Genomic DNA, 24,035 nt, shown 5'->3' on the forward strand with positions numbered 1-24,035 from the left:
ATAGTTTCCTTTGGAGGCTACCCTGACAACAACTAAATTCTGAGTCTACCAAGAGAAAGAACTCCAGGTCTAATTTGTTTTTCTGATTTTTTTTCTTATTGTAACAACTTAAAAGTCAGACTTGAGGAAAAACAGCTAAAAGAACTGTAATGCCAATAGCCTTGCTGGTTGTTCTGTAATGTCATCACAAAGTATCTTAAAGGTAGGGTCTCAATGGGGGTGGCCACTCTCTGGAACACTGCCCTCCATGCAAGTTTGAAGGCAGAAAATGTGGAATGATTTAAACAGCTCCTTGCTCATCCAGGCATTTTCTTGCTTGCAAAGAAAATTATATACTGGTCTATCTCACTGTCTCTTGCATTGCTGTTATTGTTGTTGTACTTGGAATTGTTTTTAACAGTGTTTTAAATATGATTAATATTTATATGTAAATTTCTTATAGTAGACAGTACATACATCTTATTCATAGTTAAAAGAATTGTATTAAATAAAGTATATTCCAATTGTTCTTCTCTTCTGTCTAAGCCAAAGCCAATAATTCTAAGATTAAGGAACTGTTTATGAGAGACGCCTAGGTTTAAAGCTACTTAGACATTATGACTTCTGTCTTGAGAGCCCTTCCATGACCTGCATGGGTGCTAGTTGCAGGTAAAAACGAAAGAACATGCATGTGACTTCCAAGGTGGCAGTGTTAACTGAGTACCTAGATTTTTTGCTTTTTATGTTTGCTTCTGTTCTACCAAATCAAACATTAACTGCTTCTGGAAGCAGATGACATTATACTGTAATTTATAGACTTCACTGCAACTGTAGTTCTGGAAGACTGGGTAACATAAGCTATTTGTATTTTCACATTTCAGGGTTCATGGAAGTCTGCATACTACTGGCAGAACTTGCAATTTATTCAGAACAGGCATTCCATCTCAAGGGTTAGAGCTGCCAAGATGAATCTACACCAGCATTTAAAAACATGTATTGCAAATTCTGACTGCCAAGTATCTTATTCCGATATATTAAACTTGTTTTCCTTACACTGGTACTACCTTCATGGTAATATCAACAAAGTAGTTCTAAGAACTAGATTCTCATATGGCAATCCAAATAGCCAACAATTTCCTTTGAAAGAAAATTTTTGTGTTTGACCTTCTCAAGGTGCTTTGCTGCTGCTGCTGCTGCTGTTTTAAAGCCCTATCAAGTGGGGCACTATACAAGCAAGTATGCACATGTGCCAGAAGAACTTTCCCATATTTTGTTGTATTACAAAATGTAACAGAAATGAAGTTACTGTTACAAGGTTGTCAACCCTGTGAAGATACTCTTCAGACAATCTGATGGTACACTGTGGGGAACTTTCAGTTAGGGAAGTGATGGGATAACAGTAAAACAGCACAAAGGTGTTGCAGGACCACTATTATGGCAGATTAAACAAGCAACTGATCGGCTTGATGGACTCAGGCTTTGTTTTCACCAAAGTAGGTAAATTTCATTTCTAGTTTTCATTTTGATGCTATTTTTCCACAAAAGAGATTGTGTTTAGAGGGACTTACCAGATAAAAAAATCTGTGTCTGAAAGGCACCACTCCAGAATACAAGTGGGGCTTTCATGACTGAGTCCTCCTGCAAAAAGAATTTAAATCCCAGCACACAAGAGAGTGAACTATGTCACAAAACATGGCTAGAACACTTTTTGCTAACACAGTAACCTCTATGTGCATTGATTATTTTTGATACAGAGGGTATTCAGTCAATAGAGACTAAGATTGTATTCTGAATTTGTTCATTATAAATATAGGTTCGTAAGTTCACTGAGAACCAAGCTTCTGTCTGAGTTAGAAAGTCTGTATGACTAAGGTCTGCATCGAAAAACCATACTGAAAGACACACAACAATGTGGAGTGCGGAACAAACGTCCACACACAGTAACACTCATATGTTATATGCAGATAACACCATCATCAGATGACATCTCTTTATCCCAGCTTCTCTCCTTCCCAGCAGTTCACAACTACTACAATTATGGAAGACTTGTAACTACAACCTTTATTATGCTGACATTGTGATTTAGAGTAATATAAAGGTTGTTATCAAGAGACATCCATCAAGTTAAATCCTCTAATTGTGGAATTAGGTATTCCCCATACCAGGACTCGATGCCAAACTGAACTTCCCTATTCCTTTCCCCACCAAAGAGAGAAGCTCCATCCTCAGGGAGAGCTTTGTGCTGCTTGTGGGCCAGAAAGAAGAACACCAGATGTTAGTTAACAGGTCCACTGAGATATCAGACCACTGGGCTGAAAAAGCCCCCCTCCCCAACTCTCCCTGTTCTACAGTGTGTCCTCCCTGAACCAAAAGCAATCTGGCACTAACCAACCACTTTTTTTATCTTGAAGTTTGCTAGCCTTGGAATTTTGACTAAGCATTCGAGACCTGCCTCTTATTCCAGTTCAGATTCATAGTCTGAAATATCCACCTAGGAATGCTGCATTTTGGGAGAAACAGGACCAAGCCCTACATCATCCCTGCTTTCATGGCTGCTCATACACCTCAGCCATAGTTTACCCCCTGGCTTCAGTTGTAGAAACAACAAATCAGGTGAATCACTGTTCCACTGTCTCCAAGGCATTCCTCTGGATAAATACTTAACAATTCTTTGATACAGAAACATTTCAAGTTTTCAGAAAACTCGGAGAGAGCTTTTACAAGTTGAAGGCAACCATTTTCTTCCAAGTGTAGAGTCTACCCCCAGTCAGAGTGTTCAAGTGTGCAAACTGATTGTAATGGAATAAAACTCTGGTAAAAAGCAATTAGCATTAGGTACATGCATTCCAAAGTACTGTTTTGGCAAGGAGCAATAAGAACAAACACATACTTCCATTTAAACAAATGCTAGAATCTAAAATGTTCATCAATAATTTACAAGATTGGCACATAAACTGCAGTCTATTGAAAGCATTCTGCACAATCAATTTCTTCCCTTTCGTTATCTGATGGTAGAAGAAAACCTTTGGATTTAAGGCAGTTATGTGTATATTTTGCTGCCTACAATAGGCTATGCAGCTCTGTGAAGTGAAGTATGTAACATGGCATTTTAAGATTACAACTGAAGTAACATTTAATCTCAAAGTGTTTGTTTGTGAAAACACCACAAAAGCATATGGAAAACATAACCCAGGAAATTATAATTCAATTTTAATCAACATAAAACAGTACAGGGATATAAATATAGGCATAATGGGCTAGTGAGTCTTTAAATGTGCTGTGAGGTTTTTTTAATACCAAAATGCTTACTATAGAATGAAATTATGCTATGCCATGTAATTATCTAAGAGTAAATCGGTAAAATAAAATTTCTTGAACCATCTAGTCATTCATTACTCAGAGGAGTCATTGGTTATTAAGAAAACATAGTTCTCTGGCCAGTCTGGAAGATGGTGGTAAGGATACATAATTCATACACAGATCTAAATGGTTCACCACCCTTATTGGGCCTCCATATAAGCAAGCCTTAAACAGTCATGTTGGATTATGCATCATTAACAACAATGAACTGCCAAAATTCTTCAGGTACTTAAATTGCTATACAGTATTTCCTAGCAGCAAGACTAAAAACATTAATCAGGTGTTCAGCAAATTTTCTGAGAAACTTTCTCCAGGGTAGTGTATCAAAATACAACAGTTTCAACTGGACAGGGTAGCCTTTGGTTTGGAGTCATAAAAAATTGAATGGACTATGGGTAAAAGTCCTGGTCTACATGTGCCTAATAGAATTCAGGTTTAATTCTCAGTACATTCAGTTAGATTATTTCAATTATATGAACCTTAGTGTTGAGTCAGATCTTTACTAAATAAAATTATGATTTTTCTTATGAGTTACATTACTCCTATGCATGAGGACCTTTTGTGATTTTATCTTCTCAGAATCTTGCATGTGGGAATAAATGGCAGAATTCAAAGTTCAGCCTTTCACAGTGCTCAAATAGAGGTTAGAAAAAAGCAACATCTCGATTCCTGAAGACAATATTATTTTTCTTCTGAAGATTTACTTTTAACTGAAGTTCACTGTTGATAGAGTAAAAGTATTTCACATTAATAAAAATGACAAATGTCACCCACCATGAATACAAGCTGCTATCATATTAAAAAGAAAAGGAAGTTAATTTCTGGTATTTCACTCAAACCCACAATACTACAGGAAGTTCTGTCTTTCACAGTCTTAACCACAGATGTCAGTCAATATAGTAATGCCTCCCGCTGATTTTGCAATCATAATCTATCTAGTAATTTTAGAATGATATCGCTAAACAGGTGGACTAAAGATTAGTATTAAAAATATTTTCTGGAAAAAATAGTACTGGCTCCAATTATTATCTTTTAACTTGTTATGCTCTAAGTTATCAGAAATCTTTAAAATGAACTTTATATATTTTAAAAGGAGAAGTCATGTGTGGTTTCTTTTATATAGTACTGGAAGACTATTTATGAAATTATTGAAGGAAGTTATTAGAGGCAAGAAGGCATCCTTCAGAAAATGGAAACCTTGCCCAAATGAGGCAGTAACACTTCCCAATAGAAACAAACTTATCATAAATACAATACAAAATCATAAATTCTATAATTAGATATTAAAAGGAGCAATAATGGAAAAAGCTCCTTTTAAGATCCTGAACCAGTATTAAATTAATCCCTAAAAGCAGTTGTAAACAAAAAGTTCTTTAAAATCTATTTAAAACACACACAGCAAGGGGACAAAACATATTTTCCTCTGGTAGAGTTCCACAGCTGTAGGGCCACTGCAAAAACCTCTCTTTTGTCTCTACCAGCCTAATGGCTTTTAAACTGTACATTGGGGAGTGGGGCTTTCAAGGTTAATCTTAATGGCAGAGAAGGGTTCGATAGAGGAATGCAAGCACCCATCCAATCCAGTATTCCCAGAACTGGCGTATGTAAGTACACTGCCTCCAATACTGGCACACAGTCATCAAGACTAGAAGCCATTGATAGTCTTCTCTTTTACAAATTTATCCCATCTCCTTTTAAAGCCATACATAGTTTTTACATAGTTTCTTTATGTGCTATGTGGAAAAATACTTTCGTTTGTTTGTTCTTTGTCTTCCACCCATCAGTTTCATGGGATAACTCTGCTATGTCTCCTTACCCACTTTCTCCACATCATGTATAATTCTGTACACTCCCATCTCATTCCTCTTTGCCTGTTTTGTAATCTAAACAATTTGAGCTTTTCCCATAGGGAAATTGCTCCTGTGCCTTGATCATTTTATTTGCCCCCCTTTCACCGCTACAGTAGCTTTTTTCAGGTGCAGCAACCAGAAATCTACAGTTTCTAACTGCAGTCATACCACAGATAAGGGCAGTATGTATTGGCCATTTTATTTTCAACTCTTTTCCAAATTATACCTAACACAGAGTTTGCCTTTTCACAACACCTAGACACTGAGTCAAAATCTTCATCAGCCTACCAATCAACTACTTCCTGAAGATGAAAGTTGAAATTACTTGAAATCTTTTGTTCAATGTGTATTACTTTACATTTGCTTACACTGAGCTGCATTTTGATGCCCATTCTTTAGTTTGGAAAAATTTGGATTTCTGGATTTTTCCACAATCCCTTTAACTGCCCTGATGTCATTAATAAACTTGGCCACCTCACTCCTCTTTCCAGCTCTTTTATGATTAAATTGAAAAGCACTGGTCCCAATACAGTTCTCTACAGGACCATACTGTTTATATACATTCACTGAAATAATCTTCTTTATGTTTTTTAACCAGTTACTGATCCATAAGGGGACCTCCCTTCTTTTTTATGATTGCTGCCAGTCCTTCAAATATCCTGGTCCAAAGCTATTTAGGATTTGAATGTGGCACAAAAAGGCACTGGAAGTCATACAGCAGATACTTGGTGTTGCATCTTCAGCTGCATTCTTTATCAATGGAAGCTTATGAACAGTCTTAGACAAGTTACAACATGGATAACTACATAAAAATTGCTTTCTCCAGATCCAGATGTAGTTGGTGAATCAGATGACACTGATGAAATGCACTCCTGTCTATCAATGCCACCTGACATTCCAGCAGTAACACTGAATTAAGGCTACCCAACATGAATGCTTGGTTTCTTTCCAGAGTTTCCCATAAGCATTTTGTCTGAGTTAAGCTCCAACTCTTAGCTCTATCCAGTCCAGAAATGCCTCCAAACACCTATTCAAGTATTCTACAGCCTCACTGGAATTCGGAGGTGGAAATACGAGGTAAAGCTTTACCATCAGCATACCGATGACACTTTATGTCAAACCTCTGGGTGACTTCTCCCAGTAACTTCATGCAGGTGTTGAAAACTACCAGGAATAAGAACAAACCCTGGAACGTTCAACAAATCAAAGGCTGTGGAGTGGAATATGATTCCCTAGCAACACTTTCTGGGCCCTCCCCTCTGTGAAAAATCCACTGTAACTCCATGCCCCCCAGTCCCATACCAGCCAGGGAACCTATAAAGAAACCATTGTCAATGAGACTGAAAGCCACTGAGAGATCCAGAAGAAATAAGAGACATGCACTCTAACTGTCCATTCCCTGACATAAATCAACTTTCAAGTTAGCTAAGGCCACTTCTGTTTCAAGGCAGGTTGAAAGCTGGACGTAAATGAATTCAAATAAACCAATACTATGTGGGGATAACTGGTAGCCACCTTTGCCAGTATCGTACTAAACAATGACACTCGTAAAATTAAATAGTTATTCAGCAGCAGATGATCCAATCTGCATTTTTAAATAAGAAGTTAACACTGATTTTTCAAAGGCAGTAAGAGCTTCAGGTATCAAGCTGTAACTGGGCAACGTTAAAAAGCCAGGAAGGACATAGATCCAAAGGGCAAGGCCTTAATCCTCAAGATCCTACCCACATCCTCAGGCTATACAAGCTGAAAATATTTATCATACCTTGACTAGAACATGTCTCAATTCCATCCATCTCCAACTTTGTCTGAACTATGGTATTCAAATCAAAGTAAATTCAAGTAATTTTGCCCATGAAATATAATACAAATTGGACACAGCAAGCTTCTGAGGGGTCTCTCTTCCTTACTAGAAGGACACAGGTGGACATTCTGCAGATGCAACAGTGGTAAAGAAATTCTGGTTTGTCATTAAGGCCAAAAAATTTGGCTCCATGCTTGTAAATGAATGTAGGACTTCAGCAGAAGTATTCAAAAGAATCCTACCTCCACAATAACATTATTCAAGATTTCCATGAAGCAGCACTGAAATGCTACAAATACCATGCATACGTGGGAAGAAGACAACTTTACTCCCACAGATCTTAATCCTACCTTTGTTTGTTCATTTAATATTATATTTAAATATTAGATTTTACATTGATTTGAGCTCTCCCTCTCACATATATTGCTCAGGCATACCACCATCTTAGCCTGTACCAAAATTTTCAGTCAACTGATATTTTGGTTGTCAGCATGCAGGCACTCCAAATACTGGATATTGTACTTATATGTCTATCCTTCCTAAACCAAAGACGTAGGCTGTTTCTAAGAAGTGTTACCTACACTATTAGCTCAAGGAACTTTTGAAAGTGCTTAATATGTGACTCTGTACTGTCCACATTTGCCATTGTTCTTCAACCCAACTCTTCAAACTCCCAGGATGAGATATTCGCACCTTGTTTCTCAACATTCATTTTTGACAAAGGGCAGGTTAGGTGCCTCTCTACAAAGCACACAGAGTTACTGAACACATACTCATTCCAAACTAATTGTTAATAATTCTAATTAACAACCCTATCATGGGCCAACGTACAAGTGGGATCAATTTTGTTGTTGCTAGTTGCGAAGTCACGTCTGACCCATCACAACCCCATGGAGAACATTCCTCTAGGCCTTCCTGTCCTCCACCATCCTCCGGGGGCTCAATTTAAGGTTTCCCAAAATTTCTGTGTTCTGAGTATAAACTGTTAATAACAAGACTTGGATTAATTAAAAAAAAAAACAGCTGAATGGACTCACTACAGGCTTCCTGAGAAATAAGACAATCTATCCAACCTTCTCATCCTTGTCTCACTCTTTTATTTAATGTATGGAAAAGAGGCAAGTATAAGAAAGTATTTTGAAAGTAATGCCAACCTACACACAATGTAAATACTGAAAGAGTATAAATAATAGACACCTCCTGCTAAGTTTCAAGTACTATGCATTTATTTAGTTCTACATGCTTAGTTCTACAAAGGTGTTCTATTAGCTATAGAAGCTATAGAGGAGACAAAATTTGTTTCTATTTGTTCAAAGAACAGTTCATTAACAATAAAATGCACAGATCCCAAAGAAACAAAGCTTTAAGCCTTTTTATTTTTACTAGTAATAGAAACAGCACATATACTTTTGTAGCTTAGTTGCTAGTGTAAATCGCTGGTAGAATATTAAGATGATGTGATAAGAATCCAAATTGCCTTTCCCACTACACAAATCTGTGTGCTACTATTGTTCTGGGACCATGTTCCATGCTTGAAAATAATAACTATTAAACTACTTCCACCCATTTACCTTTTCTCTAAAGAGCTCAATGCATATTCAATAAAACCAGTAGAACTGACAAAAATGTATCTTGGGCCTGCTCATGTAACAATGAAGAACATTTTGCTGGCTTTGAAACTGACAGTCTGTCTTAAATGTCAGCTTCCAACACCAGGTCTAGGCAACAGATCTCATTAACAGTAGAACCCAGACATATTTGATTATATGAAATCTGCACAGCATAGCAGGATGGAGTTGGGGGAGTAAAGGAACACTGTCAAAGTATGAGGAGTTAAGCATTTGGAAAATATATAAGGATCAAAATGCAAACAATACAAAGCATAGTGTTGCAGGCAGGGTAAGACTAGACATAGTTAAGTCTCACTCACTTATAGTCTCACTAGTAAGACTAGATATAAATCATGCTTTTCTACATAATTTGCATGTATGCCTGCCTTACCCATAGGTAGAGGAACTTCATTAAAATATTCCCAAACTGGGTCTTTTTTAAGACTTGCTGTCATATCATTTTTCTTATCCAGGGAAAAATAATATGATAAATCTCAGGCTATACACAAAAAGATCCAAAGACTTGTGTGGTATTCTGCTCAAAAGGTTTCACTTTCATGTTTATTGCTTGTCCTTCCCTCCTCACACTTAGCTTCTTGTGCAGATCTATTTCACTTCCAAAAATCTTTTATTCATTGAATTTTTTGGAACTTAGCACTTAAGAGGTAAGGAGCTGATTTTGTGTACATACATTTGCAAAAGAACAATGCGGTTAAGGTCTTTTTCTCAACTCAGTATGTTTATTTTATAGCATTTTTGCTGTAAAAGGGGGCATCTGCAGACACAAATTTGTAGTTCTGAGAACTGTAAAACCAAGCTTCTATGATAGTATCTGCTAGATAGAAAAACCTGCCCAATAATCTTACAGAAACTTCTGGAAAAGCATGACATTGTGAATGGATTAATGGAATTCATTTACCAGAAAATCTAAATATTGCATGAATATAAAGCTTCATGCTACAGAATTAAAAACTAATTCTTATTTCATGATGAATAACCTTTAGACTATAATATACGATAAACTATCTTTAGATGGATTTTTCCTCAAAAAGCATTGATTTTTATTCACCTTGGCTGCAGATGATGAATCTCACTAGAGCTAGAAAAGAAAGGTCTGTTAAGTCTACGTCACAAGGGCAGATCATAGACAGAATTGTCAGCAGTGGACAAGTGAAGGGTATAAAAATGACATGGCTATACAATACTTTTTTTTTTTTTTTGAAGAGCACTTAAACAATATAGCCCAGGTCGATCCAGCTCTTTGTACCTTGAGGGCCAAATGAGGACTTCAACATGGAACCCAGGGGCCACAAAATCATGAAAATTACATTCATGAATGAAAAATAACACTTTGTTGGCCTGTGATCTCTGCACAGATCACTGGCAGCTCCTTCCCTGAGCATAGTCCAAGCCCAATGACTGCTCCTCTTCCTTCTTTTTCTTCCCTGTTTCTCTCACCCAGCAACCCCCAGTCCCTCCTTCCTTCTTGGAACTGGTGCACTGAACTTCTTGTACTTGAGCCAATGAGTTTTCCCCAGCATGTCTCATTCCTCTCCAACTGACGAGTGCAAGGGCACACAGGAGCTCTTTTTCCATGGAGGGATGGGCCAGCGGCCTCACAAGACCTCGCCACAATCATGCCTGTGCCATTGCTGAGATCCAGATTGCGGGGACAGGGGGACTCCGAGCACCAAGAGGACCACAGAACAAGGCCTTAGGGGTCTTGGGAACAAGGCCTTGGGATGTGCATGTTGCCTATCACATGCATATTCTACAAATACACGTTTGTATTCACCTGCAGAATGAAGCAATCACCATTATTCTCATTCAGAATCTAAAGCCTTCTGACATCTTTCAACTGACTTTATCATAATAAATTGAGCATATTTTAATAGTTTCAGTTGTGAAATTAAAATGGAATCTTATACCAATGTACTGTGTTTAGCAATAGTGGTAGCACTGCATGCAATAAAAAATAGAAGAAGGTGGACTACCTAGAAATGGCCTTTGCTTTGATAAAATTCAAGCATGTGGAAGCATTGCCTTGAAATAATCCTGGAACACACTTGCATGGCAGTGGCAGCATAAAAGGAATCCATACTTGACAATACTTAATTAAAATTTGGAATGAAGACAGCTGAATGAAAATGAAATAGGTTAAAAAGGGAAAAGGCAAATGTTAACAGATGCTTGTACTGAGCTGAAAGATGAACTTTCTTTATTTGTCTACATATAATTCGTGATGGTTTAACAGAAATTTGAGCGTTTGTATATGGCATTCTTAATTTGGAACACAGATCAAACTATCTGTACATCCAGACCAGTCTGCCCAAGGACTCAGGAAGTCCTTCTCTATTATCTGCTCCTTGCTCTTTTTCACTTGAGGTGCCAGGCACTGAACACACAAACTTCTGCATGCCAAGCATATTACTTGCTATTGGACTATTGTCTGTCTCCATATTCTGCATGGAGAATATGCAGAATACCAGCTGCACTTATACCAGTTTGCATACTAACATTTATAGTGGTAACACTACAGAACAGATAGATTGTATGTTTTATGGCCCAGCTGCTATAAAATACTGAATAAACATTTATTTATACTTGGACAGAATAAAGGCATAAATTAAGCAACTAAAAAGACCCAAGTTTACAGTGGTGCTATTAGGAAATATGAAGAAAATTAAGTTGTGATTCTCAAGATTCCTATCAAAATATACAGTTGTCAATAACACCAGTTTTTAAAAAGATTTCTTCAGTTTCTTGAATATGATGCAGGACTGGAAAACTCCCAAATGCCATGTCAGTTGAGTTGCCTAGAATCTGCAATATACTTTCAGACCACTGAAGGACAGAGACCAAGAATTTGAAATATTTTCCCCAATATAAAACATTTTATGAATACTTAACTTGCATAGTTAAATTGTTGCCTATATTAGCTCTAAAATTACTCTTCTTAACATGTTTTTGAAAGAGCTTCAGGTAGCCTGAATATTTTTTCCTGCAGTTAACCACACAATCTATTTTGGTTTTCTGTAATGCATTCACCTAATTGACTGATATTTTATTCATTGATTAAATTTACATAAAAATGAAACAGTTTTTCTGAAGAAAAAGAAAATTAAGGCAAGCCTGAAGTTTGGAGAAGAAGTTTTTCCACTCTGCACTAAGTCACACAAGTTACCAGGATAGCTAAGCACTATCATGCCAGCCTTTGCCAACCTGCTGCCCTCGAAACAGGTTGGACCATAACTGCCATCATTCCCCAGCTAGCAGTTCAACTCATCTGGAGTGCATCAAGTTGGGGAAGGCTGGTATAGACTGTGACAGGTTTAGCTCTCCAGCATTTCAGACAGGCGTCATTCCCAGTCTTACACTGCCTTGACAGGAAATTAACTTTGAGTGGGGGATGAAAAAGTACAACCCTTTGGGGGAGGGGAGGTTTGAAGATGGTGTCTACGACCACATTTAGTTGTAGTATTTTTAAGTAGTTACTTCCACAAAAGATCTGTTGCCAATTAAATTAGGTTATCTTTTTAAAGCCAATTGAGTGAGCTGAACACTACAGTCCTTGTTTCCTACAAGAAATGTATGTTCTCTTTACCAATAGAATCTAATGCAGTGGCTACCATATTAAAAAACAAACAAACAGTGCCTGTTTGTTCCCAATTTGTTTTAAAGCCTGAAGTCAGAATAATAATTACTGCTAACTCTTAGTCATTAGTTTAGCTATCGAACCCTCAGTCTAAAGTACTGACCTTGTAAAAGGTGAGGACTGCCAACAGCATTATTAACACAATGGTGAGGCATACCTTTCCTCCATTAACTAGCAAGTAAGCTGATGTTCTGCACTTGGCCCAGATAAGGTAAATACTGCCTGGCACCCAACAGAAATTTACCAGCAACTCTGCACTCCTCCAGGGAAAGTTAGTGCATTACCAATGTCAGAGTTATTCAGAAAATACTTTAAAGTCTTTTTAACGTTTAATGCTTCTAAGGTACTGTACACAAAGTACTGAGAAGGAAAGAAAACAACTGAAAGATTTACCAATATGTCTCTTCTGCTATTGAAAATTTAAAGGTCTAAAACTTGTTAGTTTGACATTACATCATGCAAATCTGTAGAAATATGAAGGTTGAAAGTTTATGAAAGTTGGGATCATTACAGTGCCTGGACTAAGTTGGTGTTAGAAGGAGCCACAGAATAAAATTCCTGCTCAGTTACATTTATCATACAGATTTAGGAAAAAAAATCCTCTCAGCATGACCTATACCTAGAACCTATGACTACAAAAGTTATAGGAACAATATGAAAAAATGATGGAATTCATGTGATAAAGTGACTACGTACTAGTATATTCTATTTAATGGGATAAGATGGAAAACAAAATTCAGATTCTGAATACTTTGTACTGTAAAAGAAATAAACAAAGTTAAGTCTTCACTTATTACCACAAACAAAACAAACAAAATATATTCAGAGCATATTATTTACTGAGACACTGGTGAAGATGGAAGATGATCTGCAGTAAACTTTAGCTATCCAAGCAAGCAAGCAAGCAGCCTCTCCACAGATTCCAGTGCTACTGTAATCCTTTCTGGAATACGCAAGTTCAATTAATATGGCTTACCACAAGTTTTAAGCAATCCAAATCACTGTTCTGATGGCCTAAACAACTCCTTACTTCTAGTACAATTTTTCAAATTTGCCTTTTATCTAATCAATGCCTAGTTACAGTGAGTCTTCCTAACCAATAAGATTAAATCAGTACTGTATCAGTAAGGAAATCAGTACTGAAATCAGTACATCTCTGCAGTGGTTTACTTAGAACCATGAATGAATTCTTGCCTTATATTTACATTTTAGAATATCTTTTTGTAAAGATCAGTTCAGAAGATAACCCAGGTCAAAACACTAAAGTGATGATTTTAGGTTTGGTTCTATCAAAAAAAGAAATCTGAAAAATATCTCGATACAGAACTCTCAAGTCTGCATATATTTGTATGTAACAGGATACTAAAAAGTACCCCTTTCAAAAAATAAACTCTAACAAGATTTTCAGTCTTTTTATAGTACTTTCTGATTTTCCACTGAAGTATGTGTACATGGGGAACTCTGCATGTACCATGTGAATCTATTGTGCCAATGGAAACAAAACACTGTCCAGATCATGCCACTTCATTTCCTGAAAGCTCACAGAATCTTACAGGTGCAATTCAGGCATATCTATTTAGGCTGGCTAGAACTTGCTGGCCTTTTGCACAAAAGTGTTGCAACAGCTCTATTGTTGGCACACTCATATTGCAAAGCTAAGAGCATTACTGGGATAGTCTCTCCTGAAATATACCTGTCGGATAGAAGCAAAGAGGAAGCGGAAGAAGGAAAAAAGAATAATCTTTTCAGAGACCTAGCAACAGCTGAACAGCCTGGCGAAACTCACAGGTGTGAAACCACATGTTAGCATTATACACCTGCAAAAGATGCATCTCCAGAGAGGAGTACATGGCAGAAATTACTGACAGGGAAAGAAATCATGGTATTGATTGCTCTTCCTTTTCTAACAGGATTCATCGAACTGAAGCACTCATATATGCCCAAGCATTTCTCCCACTCTCAAAGCTGAAAAGCAAGGAAGCTGATGGCATGCTTAACCCCAGCTCTCCGGAATGAGCTGAAGCAACACGGGTTCTCCTCCCTTCCCACCAAGCCCCTTTATCACTGCTCTTTCCTGGCTCATTTCCCACTTCCACAATGGGGAACCCACCAGGGTATGGGGTGAGAAAAAAGGAAGCAAACAGCTGTTACGTGGGAAAGGCTTGGCAAAGGACATTCTTCACTCTCCGAACGAGGGTATGCCAGCAAGGAATTCCCCACAGAGAAAGAGAACGGGTTAGAAAAGCTGCAGTTATCCCCCTTAGAAACCTGGCCGTGAAGCCTTCCATCAACCGCCGCCTCCGTTTTTCCAAAAACAAATGCAAATCACAGTCCGATCCTGAACCTATTTTACTCAGTAGTAAGTCCCGCAGAGGTCAACAAAACTTGCTTCCCGGGATCTGCACAAAAGACTGCAATCCCCAGAATTCATACATAGTACCCCAAACCCTTACTCGCACTCTGCCTTATTACTCCTGTTCCTGGACATTCGGGTCTGGCTTCCCACTGAGTCACACTCCAGAAGAGATCCACTGAAATCCATGGAGCCGCAGCCATAGTAAACGCAGTCCTATAGGGTCCAATAGGTTTACTCTTGGGTATGACTCAAATCGGGGTTTTAGCCCTCTGCAGGAGTATTCACACACACAGCAGGCGCCAATGTTGCCCTTCTGCTGCCTCCGAGTCCCTCCGTGCCCAGTGACAGGGCTTGCCTTGGCCTCCCACCGACCCACCCCTCTCAATCAGGCAGGCAAGGCAGGCCCAGCCGGCCCGGCGAAGCCTCTTTCACTCACCACGCATTTCTTGCCGAGGAAGCCGAAGAGGCTCTCGTTCTCCTGCGGCGTGAGCAGCATGGAGCCCACGTTGGTGACCCGCCGCGGCGGCGGGGGCTGCTGGTTGTTGCTCATCGCGGCGGCGGCGGCCACCGGCGAGGCCCGGCCGGGACCTCCGCCTCCACCTCCTCGTCGTCGTCCTCCGCCGGCCGCTCCTACTGCCGGCTGCGGCTCGCCTGCGCGGCGGCCTCGTCCCGGGGTCGGGCCCCGCTTCCCTTCAGAGGGCGGCGGCGGCGGGGCAGCCTCCCCTCACTACTGCGGCAGCATCGGGGCGGCAACCGGAGGCAGGGCAGGGCTGGGCTGGGGGCTAGCTCAGTAGGCCGCTCCCGGCAGGCTCGGGCGAAGGAGGTGGGGCGGGAAAGCTTCTTCCTCCTCTTCTCCCTTCCTCCTCCTCCTCTTTTTTCGCTTTCCCGACAAGCACTAAACTTCCAACTTCTCCCCGGCTCCGGCCGTGCAATCCAACATGGCAGGGAGTGAGGCGCGGACGAGTCCAAGAAAGGCGGCGGAGAGGGGAGGACGGCGCTCGAGCCCAAGGGCCATCCCGCGCCGCGCTCCCGTTCTTTCGCCTCCCGGTTCTCCGCCGGTCTGGAGGTGGAGGGAGAGGAAGTTTTCCGCAGACGCAGTTGCGCTGCCACGGGGACTGCCGCGGATCCCCGGTACACTGGGGCCGGCGCGGGAGAGCCAGAGAGCGGCGCTGCTTGCGGCCTTCCGCGCTTACGTACCGGTCGGGCCAGTAAAGCCTGATTCCTGGGGCTTGTTGTCAGAGGACGATTATTTTCCAGAGAGAGGATGGAGTTGCCTGCTAGGAAAGTCACTATATAGGTCGGGCCCTCCAACGAAAAGCAGCCGATGAGCTATGCCAACGGATATTACTGCAAAATTAGGCATATACACAGTATGTGTATAATCCACAATGTGCAAAATGGCTACAAGGCTTTGTGGTGCACAAAATCCTGTGAAGTGGGGATTCTCATGGAGAAACACCAAGTCTGCCATTGTGCCATGGATTGCACCCATGGTCTTGGATTTGCAGATCCAGTGCTACCAGGTTTTATGCGGCTTTAGTACCAAATGCATCAAGACTCAGCTCATGACTCTGAGTGGTCTTAAATAAGAAAAACCACATATAAAGAGCTTTGTTGCATCACAATAGCATGGAAAGTCATTGATCTGATCCGCAGAACACATGAGTTTTACAAAAATACACCTCATGACTACTGTCAAATCACAGCTGTGTTGAATCACAACAATATCCATACACTGCTGCATTAAAACAATGCAGGAATCTGATGCTTTTGTGTTATGTCTGTACACAACAAAAACAAAGACCTATACCACATCACAGAAATTAAAAACATAATTCTGACCTCTAATCAAAGCCATCATGAATGTGTACAAAATGCATTATAAACATTTATGAAGAAAAGTATTGTGCAGTGCAAAAACATAGATCCATGCACAGATGCCACCTATATGCCATCTAATTACTGCTTATCTCCATAGTCTAGGAGTGCATCATGAAAAAATACACCTTTCCATAACACAAACACCTAGAGCAGAGGTGGAGATTGGGGTGTTTAAATAAAAATAAAAATAAAAAAAATAAATGTTAAATAAAAAAAATCACAATTAGCCATCCATTATGATTGAGCTAATAATATAAATTTGGATCTGTGATGCAGTGTAGACCATAGAATTGTGAGCTGATTTGGGGTATTTTTCTCATGAAAATACCATGAGCAGTCATACAAATCCATGCCTCTGATCTAGACTGTTTTCACCATAGTGTCACATGGAAACCCTGGTTCTATAGTTTTATAGTTCAGTCTTTGGATAACTGTTTTTCTGATAGATTTGATGCAATGCTATTAGATCCTGCTACTGTTAGTAATAGACTGATAATTTAAAAAAAAGAAGAATCTAAAGTTGATTCCTAAGGTTTGGAAAAAGTGGACTTCTGTCATCTGTCAGAGTTTTTAGGGCAGGCAGCTACCCTCCAGATGTCAATTCAGCCAGGCTAGTTTGGCTAATAATCAGGAATTCTGGAAGTTGCAGTCCAAAACAATTGCAGGGTGCCATATCTGGAAAGCCTGGTTTAAGCTGTGCTTTCACCTATTAAGTATTATATAAATACTAAAAATAGTCATAAGTCAAATTCAGGTAGACGTAGTGCCCCTAGGATGCCTAGGTGCCCCTAGAAGAACAATGCATGTGACATTTTTTAAGACGCACAGAATTGGTAAGGAGCTACAGTTAGTCTAAATGCTTCCTGTTACATGGAGGTAACATTAACAAAGCATACATGATTGTGAAAACATGCATATATATTTATGTGTTATCTAATGTTATATAATTTTTAGATTCGTTGTACAATAAATAGCAGATACAATCAGTTATCTTGTACTGTTATTATTCTAGAGAACAAAACATGGAATTCCACCATACCAATGTGTTGCAGTGGTGAGTGTATTAATCTGCGACTGGAAAGATCTGGCTACCAATACCCATTCAGCCAGGAAGCTCACTGATTGACTTTGAGAAAATTGTAGCCTCCCAATCTAGTTTTCTTCATGCAGTTGTTGAGAAGATACAAGGCAAAGAGGAGAAACATGTACACTGCCTTGACTTTCTTGGGTTTAAATTGAAAAAAAAAAAAACCTATATCCCAGCTTTTCCCAGAGATTGAGACTCTAAGTGGCTAAATAAGTGGATGAAGTTTGGCTAGATTATCTCATCCTGAAATTTCTATTCCCAACTGAATACCATTATTAAATCTGCATTTATATACCCCAGTGTGGCACTATATTAGGGAATTATAGAGTTAATGGAAGAGCTGTGGATCTGATGCACAGGAGAAAAACATCCATAATCTGATCGATATTTATGTTTAACATTAGTTGGAATGAAATCTCAGACCCATGTGATTGCGGGAATTACTTTTGTGGTACATGGCTTCAAGTACTTTTGAACACAGGTGTGTAGTGTGTATGGCTTCAAAGGCATTCCAAACCATATGGCTTCTTGTAGGGTTCTAGGGTGATATGGGAACCTGCACCTGCAAGGGCAATTGTGCCTTATTTTGTCCTAGTGATCATCCAAACCCAGCCATCGTACCTGTCTTTAAAAAGGGAGAAAAAGAAGATTCAGAGAGTAATGGACCAGTCAGTCTGAGATCAATACCTATGACAACCCCAGACCAGATTATAAAGTACATGATCTATAGGCACCTTGACACTGATGCAATGATCCCTGGATGCCAGCCTGGATTTGTCAACAGCAAGTCCTGCTAGACTAATCTGATTTCACTTTTTTGATCCCATAATTTCTTTAGTAGTGGTGTGGACATACTGTATCTTGACTTCAGCAAGGCACTCAACAGGGTGTCCCATGATATCCGAGTTAAGAAGCTGTTTAACAGTGGAGTTGGATGATGCAATAGGTGGATCCACAACTGGTTATAGAATCATACTCAAAGTATGTACATAAATGGATTCCTTATCAGCCTGGAGGGAGGTATCCATTGGAATGTTGCAGGATCTGGTCCTGGGTCCTTGTCAATATTTTTATTAATGACTTGGAGGAAGAAGTGGAGAAACGCTTATCAAATTTGTAGATGACACAGAATTGTGTGAGAAAGCTAATACTTTGGAACTTAGAAACAAAGTCAAAATGACCTTGATAGTTTAGAAAACTAAGCAGAAAATTACAGAGTGGAATTAATAGAAACTAATGGAGATTAGGAAAAATCAAATGCATAGGTATAAAATAGGGAATTCCTGCTTTGGTGGAATTGCAGTTAAGCACAAGCTGAATATGTGACTTCTGTGTGAAGAAGCTGCAAAAAAGGCAAATGTGACTTTAGCCTGCACCAACAGAAGTATTATTCCAAAATCACAGGATGTAATAGTTCTGTTCTACTCTCTGTGGTCAGACCTTACCTTGTATACTTTGTGCAGTTATAAATACCACACTTTCAGCAGGATTCAGATAAATTGGAACAAGTTAAAAGAAAGGCAACACAGATGATCAGGGGACTAGAAACTGGGTATGTTTAAGCTTGAGAAGAGACAACTGGGCTTTTCCTGCTTCTGTCTAATGCCTGCAAAAGGGTTTGGGCTGGGGAATGGGTCACTTGAGTAACAGAAGAAGGAATGAGGGAAATAAAGAGATTGGGAGATAGTGCGAACAGTCAAATCTGTGTCACAGAGGAAATACCATTCTGACTTCACATAGATTATATATTGATCCTGAAAGGAAAACTGTCAGCTGAATCTTTAATTTTTCAAGCATTTCAATGTGATTCATACTAAGTAGATATCTCTGCTAGAAACTGTAGGAGTGCTACAGTTGAAGTGATCTGGGATTCAGGAGGTCCAGGTTCTAGCCTCCACTTGACCACTGGGTGACTTTAAGCCAGTCACTGGTTCTCAGCCTAAACAACCTCACGGGGCTGTTATATGGATAAAATGGAGAGGGAGAATATTATAAGCTGCTTTGGGTTATGTGTAAAAGGAAAAAGGCAGGATAATAACTAAAGAAATGCAAATATTTAACAGTGAAGCCAAACCTCTTTCTGCCCAAAGGCTGAATTCCATGGTGAAAAAGTTCTTTGGGCCACCTTTCAGTGCAGTGTGGGGCCAAAGACAAAAGGAATGGAACCAAAAATATGAAATTGCATATTTTGGCTCAAAACTTGTACCACCAGGAGCTAAGCCTTAGGAAAGGCATTTCTACCTTTTAGAATTGGGGGAAAAAATCAGAACAGCTAGGAGACTGCCCAATTATTAGCAGTTGATGGAAAGGTTGTAGACCACTGGGGTGGACAGGACTTCTGGGGAACTCCCCAGGGCTGGCTTAGGACCTCTGTGGGGTCTTACTGGACCTCGACCCTGGAGTTCTGCATCCCTCGTGTTTAGAGCAGTAAGTCCTAATCTTCCCATTCTTTGAAGAGCTTTTGTTTCACAGTCCAAAGGCTTTCGCCGCTAGCACATAGGTTTGCTATAATGAAGCATGCCGCTAGGATAGGTAGGATAAATAGCATCACAAAATGTGGTGCCAAGAATTTGCATTGTAAACCTATAGATGTAGATGTAGAGATAGGTATATAATGCATGGATAGGTGCACAGAAATATTTATGTAGCCACAGCTTAACAGCCTAAAAGATGTTGAAGGCTGCTTTCGGTCCTTTGTCAATCACATTGTCCTTCTTGAACAAAACAAAACATCTGGAGAGGGTGTTAATTCACAGTGAGGACTGTCAAAATGGTGGTGGAAGTTATGTATTGTCCAAGTGACATGTCTACTCCACGGTCACTGTGACTATAAAGGGCAAAGCATTTTCCAGCCTTGGCCGGGTGAGATGACAGTGGAATCATGGCAGCTGATGGAGATGGAGCAAGAAGGTGGAGATGGAGCTTATTCACCATGTACTCCAGTGCTTCTGATTCTGTTTGATGGAATATAGGTGCCCACTTTCTATGGTATGATCAAGCTTCTAGAAAGGTCTGCCTGTCTGTTTGTTGGTAACATTATCATGTAGGTCACATCTATCTTCAACTATCACTTAACAAACTATAGATTGATTAATAGACCTGGATATACTATAATATAATGCAAATAAATAATTTTGGAACAGAAATATTTGTTAAATAGCCATGTGCACCTGGAGATACTGCATCATATTTTGTACAACTCTGCTTGGAAATTGGATGAACCACAAATTCTGATCGTGGCATTTTGGCCCAGTGTAACTGGAAAAGAACATTTTTGTTATAAAAAGAATGCTGAATCCTGGCTGTTTTCACAGATGACCAAATTATCCCATATCTGTGCCAAAATACCCAAAGAATTTGAAAAACTTTGCAAAAACCTCACAGCATTTTTAATGGCAACTCGACTTTACATTCCTAGCACTGTTTTGAACACTCAGACCTGCATCTTTAAATATATTTATTTATGTATTTATTTAATCACACAGCACTCCATCTTTAGGAACTCCCCCTTGGAAATGACCTTTTCATTTGTATTGCATCATGACAGATAATTACATTAACAGACTATAGTCCTAAGCATACTTGCTAGGAAGTAAGTCACATCAAACACTTGGACATGGATAAACATGCCTGCATATCTCTCAGAATTGCTTTCAGAATGCTTTATTGATTGATACATTTCGGTTTTAATTGGACTAGTTGCCAAGGATGCAGAAGCTCAGGCTCAGAAGCCAACTCTGGTCCATCTGGGGTCCCAGACCAGCCCTCCAGGGTTCCTGAGATGTTTTCACCCACTTTGTAAGGCACTGCTGCCTTTTCTCTGTCCACCAATTGTTGATGGTTTCCTGGCTTTTATGCGCTCTTTTTTCCATTCTAAGAACTTGAAATCTCTCTTTCAAGGCTTAGCTACTGGCAACAAGAACTCTAACCAAAAATAGGCTGGTATTTTAAGCCTGTCCCCTTTTTCCTTTGGCCCCACCCACTACTTTGGGTCATCCTTCAGTCAGTGAACTTTCACTTAGCAGGCAATTTTAATGTTTATGAATTTACATTTTTAACAGGTTGTTGATGCCTTGGAAAAGTGGCATGCTTTAATGTGGCCATGCAACACTAGCATCCTGCAAACCTGAGACAGTAGCAGATAATGGGCACAAGTGTTGCATTGGTCAGTACCCTTGCCAAGCTGACTGTGTCACACTGCACACCAGGAGTGCCCAACATGGAACCCATGGACTCCATGTCACCTGTGGGAATCTCCACCAGCTCTCTTAAAGCTCTTCATTCCTTGCCCCCTTCAAAAATATATTTAATAATAATTCTGAGAAAATTCAGCAGTTTGGCAGGAACAAAAGGAAGGATCGACTGTTTCTTCTCTAGACCCAGCTGCTCCTCATGCATTTTGTGGGGAAGAAACACCCCTGCATATGGGGGCATGCAATAAAATTGCTTCCTGCATTTTTTTAAGTACTGTAACATGATACTCTGTGTTAACACTTACCACCATGTGTACAAGAATGTCTTCAACAGATCAAAATGACACCAAATTTCTATCAATCTATCCAGTGGAATCCATGGAAAACTGGCTTTTCAGAGTGATGCAGATCCTGCAAGCTAGCAGACCATTTTTCAAGCTTTCCAGAATTGTGAACAACTTTGGCCATAAAAAAACTAAGGCTGTTGCATAAAAATATGACAATGTATATGCCATTTTTTTCCAAAATCATAAACATGCCTGCACATCTCTGATATCTTCAGCCTCTGCAGTGTACCTTTTTAGGAACTGTGTTCCTTTAAAATATTTGTATCATTCTGCACACCTCATTGTCAGCCTCTGCAGTATAGCAATCTTCCCCACCCCCTTTCTCAGCAGTGTGTGTGCTCTCCTTATTGATTTTATGCTGACCCAAGAATAGCATGCAAAACATTACATACCACAGAAAGTACTGTACATTTTGACAGATTTTATTTTGGGATCCTTTTTCTCCGGAAGAGGGATAAAATCCACATCCCACAGTGAGCAGTCAGTGGAGAGGATGATGCTTGACAATCTGCAAAACACAATCAGTGGATTATACAAGATCAGTGGATTATACAAGATCCTTACATCCCTAATTAGGCAGTCCTGAATGGTTAATGAATATCACTGAGAAGCATCATGAGGGACAGTCCTTCCTCAGAAAGGATCCATTCAGTCTAATGAAATGCCTAATAATAGAATGTCTGGAATCTAGCAGGATCAAGTTCTAGGATCTCTCCATCTGCTGTTAGAAAAAAAGGGCCCTTTGAAGGCAAATAGCAACATTCAGCTAGCCACCTGGGAGCATCTGATGGCCAGAAGTCTCAGAAACAGCCTGACACAGCAGTAGAATAACTGGAAGTTCTTTGGCCTAACTCCATCTCAAACTGGCTAGAATATCATTGGAACAGCACAGAGAGTTTTCTAATATGTGTTGCTCTGTCTTGTCTTTATGTTTAGGTTAGCTTCCCTCTGCCTCAAAATAAAGAAGAAAGGATCACCATTTTTGTGTCTCCTGTTCCTTACCTACCTGGGGAGAAGAAGTTATGAAGTTACTTCTTGCTATTGGGACAGGAAAAATTATTGCTGACTTCAGATTTGTTAATGAAGGACACAGAGGGAGAAAATATTGATTGGACTGAGATTTCTTAACACTAGAGGGCTCCTATTCCTCCTCAAGAAAAATGCTGATGCCATCCAGAGGAGAACTTGGATATTCTGTCACATAAAATTACATTTTAAAGCAGTCTTTGGTAAAACAAATATAGCATGTATTGCTTCAAGTGATATTTACTGATATTCATTTAATAGTAAGGAAGTTTTGTTAAGGTCATACATGCAAAGATTCAGGGTTTTTCCCTTCTTTGCTGTTACCATTACATATCCTTTGCCTCTACTATGAAAAAACTTGCTGGGAGGAGAGACTAGAATACTGATCATGTTACCACTGTAGCTTTTATAACCTGCCTGCTATTTATCTCATGCACCCCTGGCTATTAAAAGTGGTGCTGAAGTGATGTGCTGATTCTATATAGCCATTGGATAAACAGATGTCTGTTACTGACATTTTTGGTGTGTGTGTTGCAAGTTAATCGCACAGCATGGTTTTCACTTCTGTAGCTGCAAACTGAGTAAAAATGCCTGAAAAGGGACATTGAAATGTGAGGGAGGCTTCTAACTCTGGCTTCCTTGAGAGCCTTGTTCGGTATGTTCCAGTGGATACTTAACAGCCTGGACTAGGAGGGAAAGCAATGTAATAATGTAGTATGTTTACTCTGTTCTCCTCTGAGGTGAGTTCAGTGGTATGCTCCAGGATGCTGCGGATCATCCTCATGTCCCGAGCAGTCCGATATCTCAGCTGGATGACTGAAAATTCCCTTTATGGAAGCCAGTGTGCAAAAACTCCCTGATAGAGCACCAGTGGGAGTACCAGACAC

The 24,035-nt window shown here is 39.6% G+C and overlaps 1 protein-coding gene across 2 annotated transcripts in view; it reads right to left on the reverse strand.

The window, feature by feature from the left end:
• Positions 1 to 15,618, reverse strand: part of WASL (WASP like actin nucleation promoting factor) — a 37,858-nt gene extending 22,240 nt beyond the window's left edge. For both annotated transcript variants that reach the window (XM_044423048.1, XM_044423047.1), the window contains exon 1: positions 15,051 to 15,618. In XM_044423048.1, coding sequence (XP_044278983.1) covers positions 15,051 to 15,164 — 114 coding nt within the window. In that variant the 5' untranslated portion in view covers positions 15,165 to 15,618. The remainder of the gene's footprint in view (positions 1 to 15,050) is intronic.
• Between the last annotated feature and the right edge of the window lie 8,417 nt (positions 15,619 to 24,035).

Source organism: Varanus komodoensis, unplaced genomic scaffold (genome assembly GCF_004798865.1).
Source record: "Varanus komodoensis strain SLA01 unplaced genomic scaffold, ASM479886v1 scaffold13_1, whole genome shotgun sequence".
Lineage (NCBI taxonomy): Eukaryota > Metazoa > Chordata > Lepidosauria > Squamata > Varanidae > Varanus > Varanus komodoensis.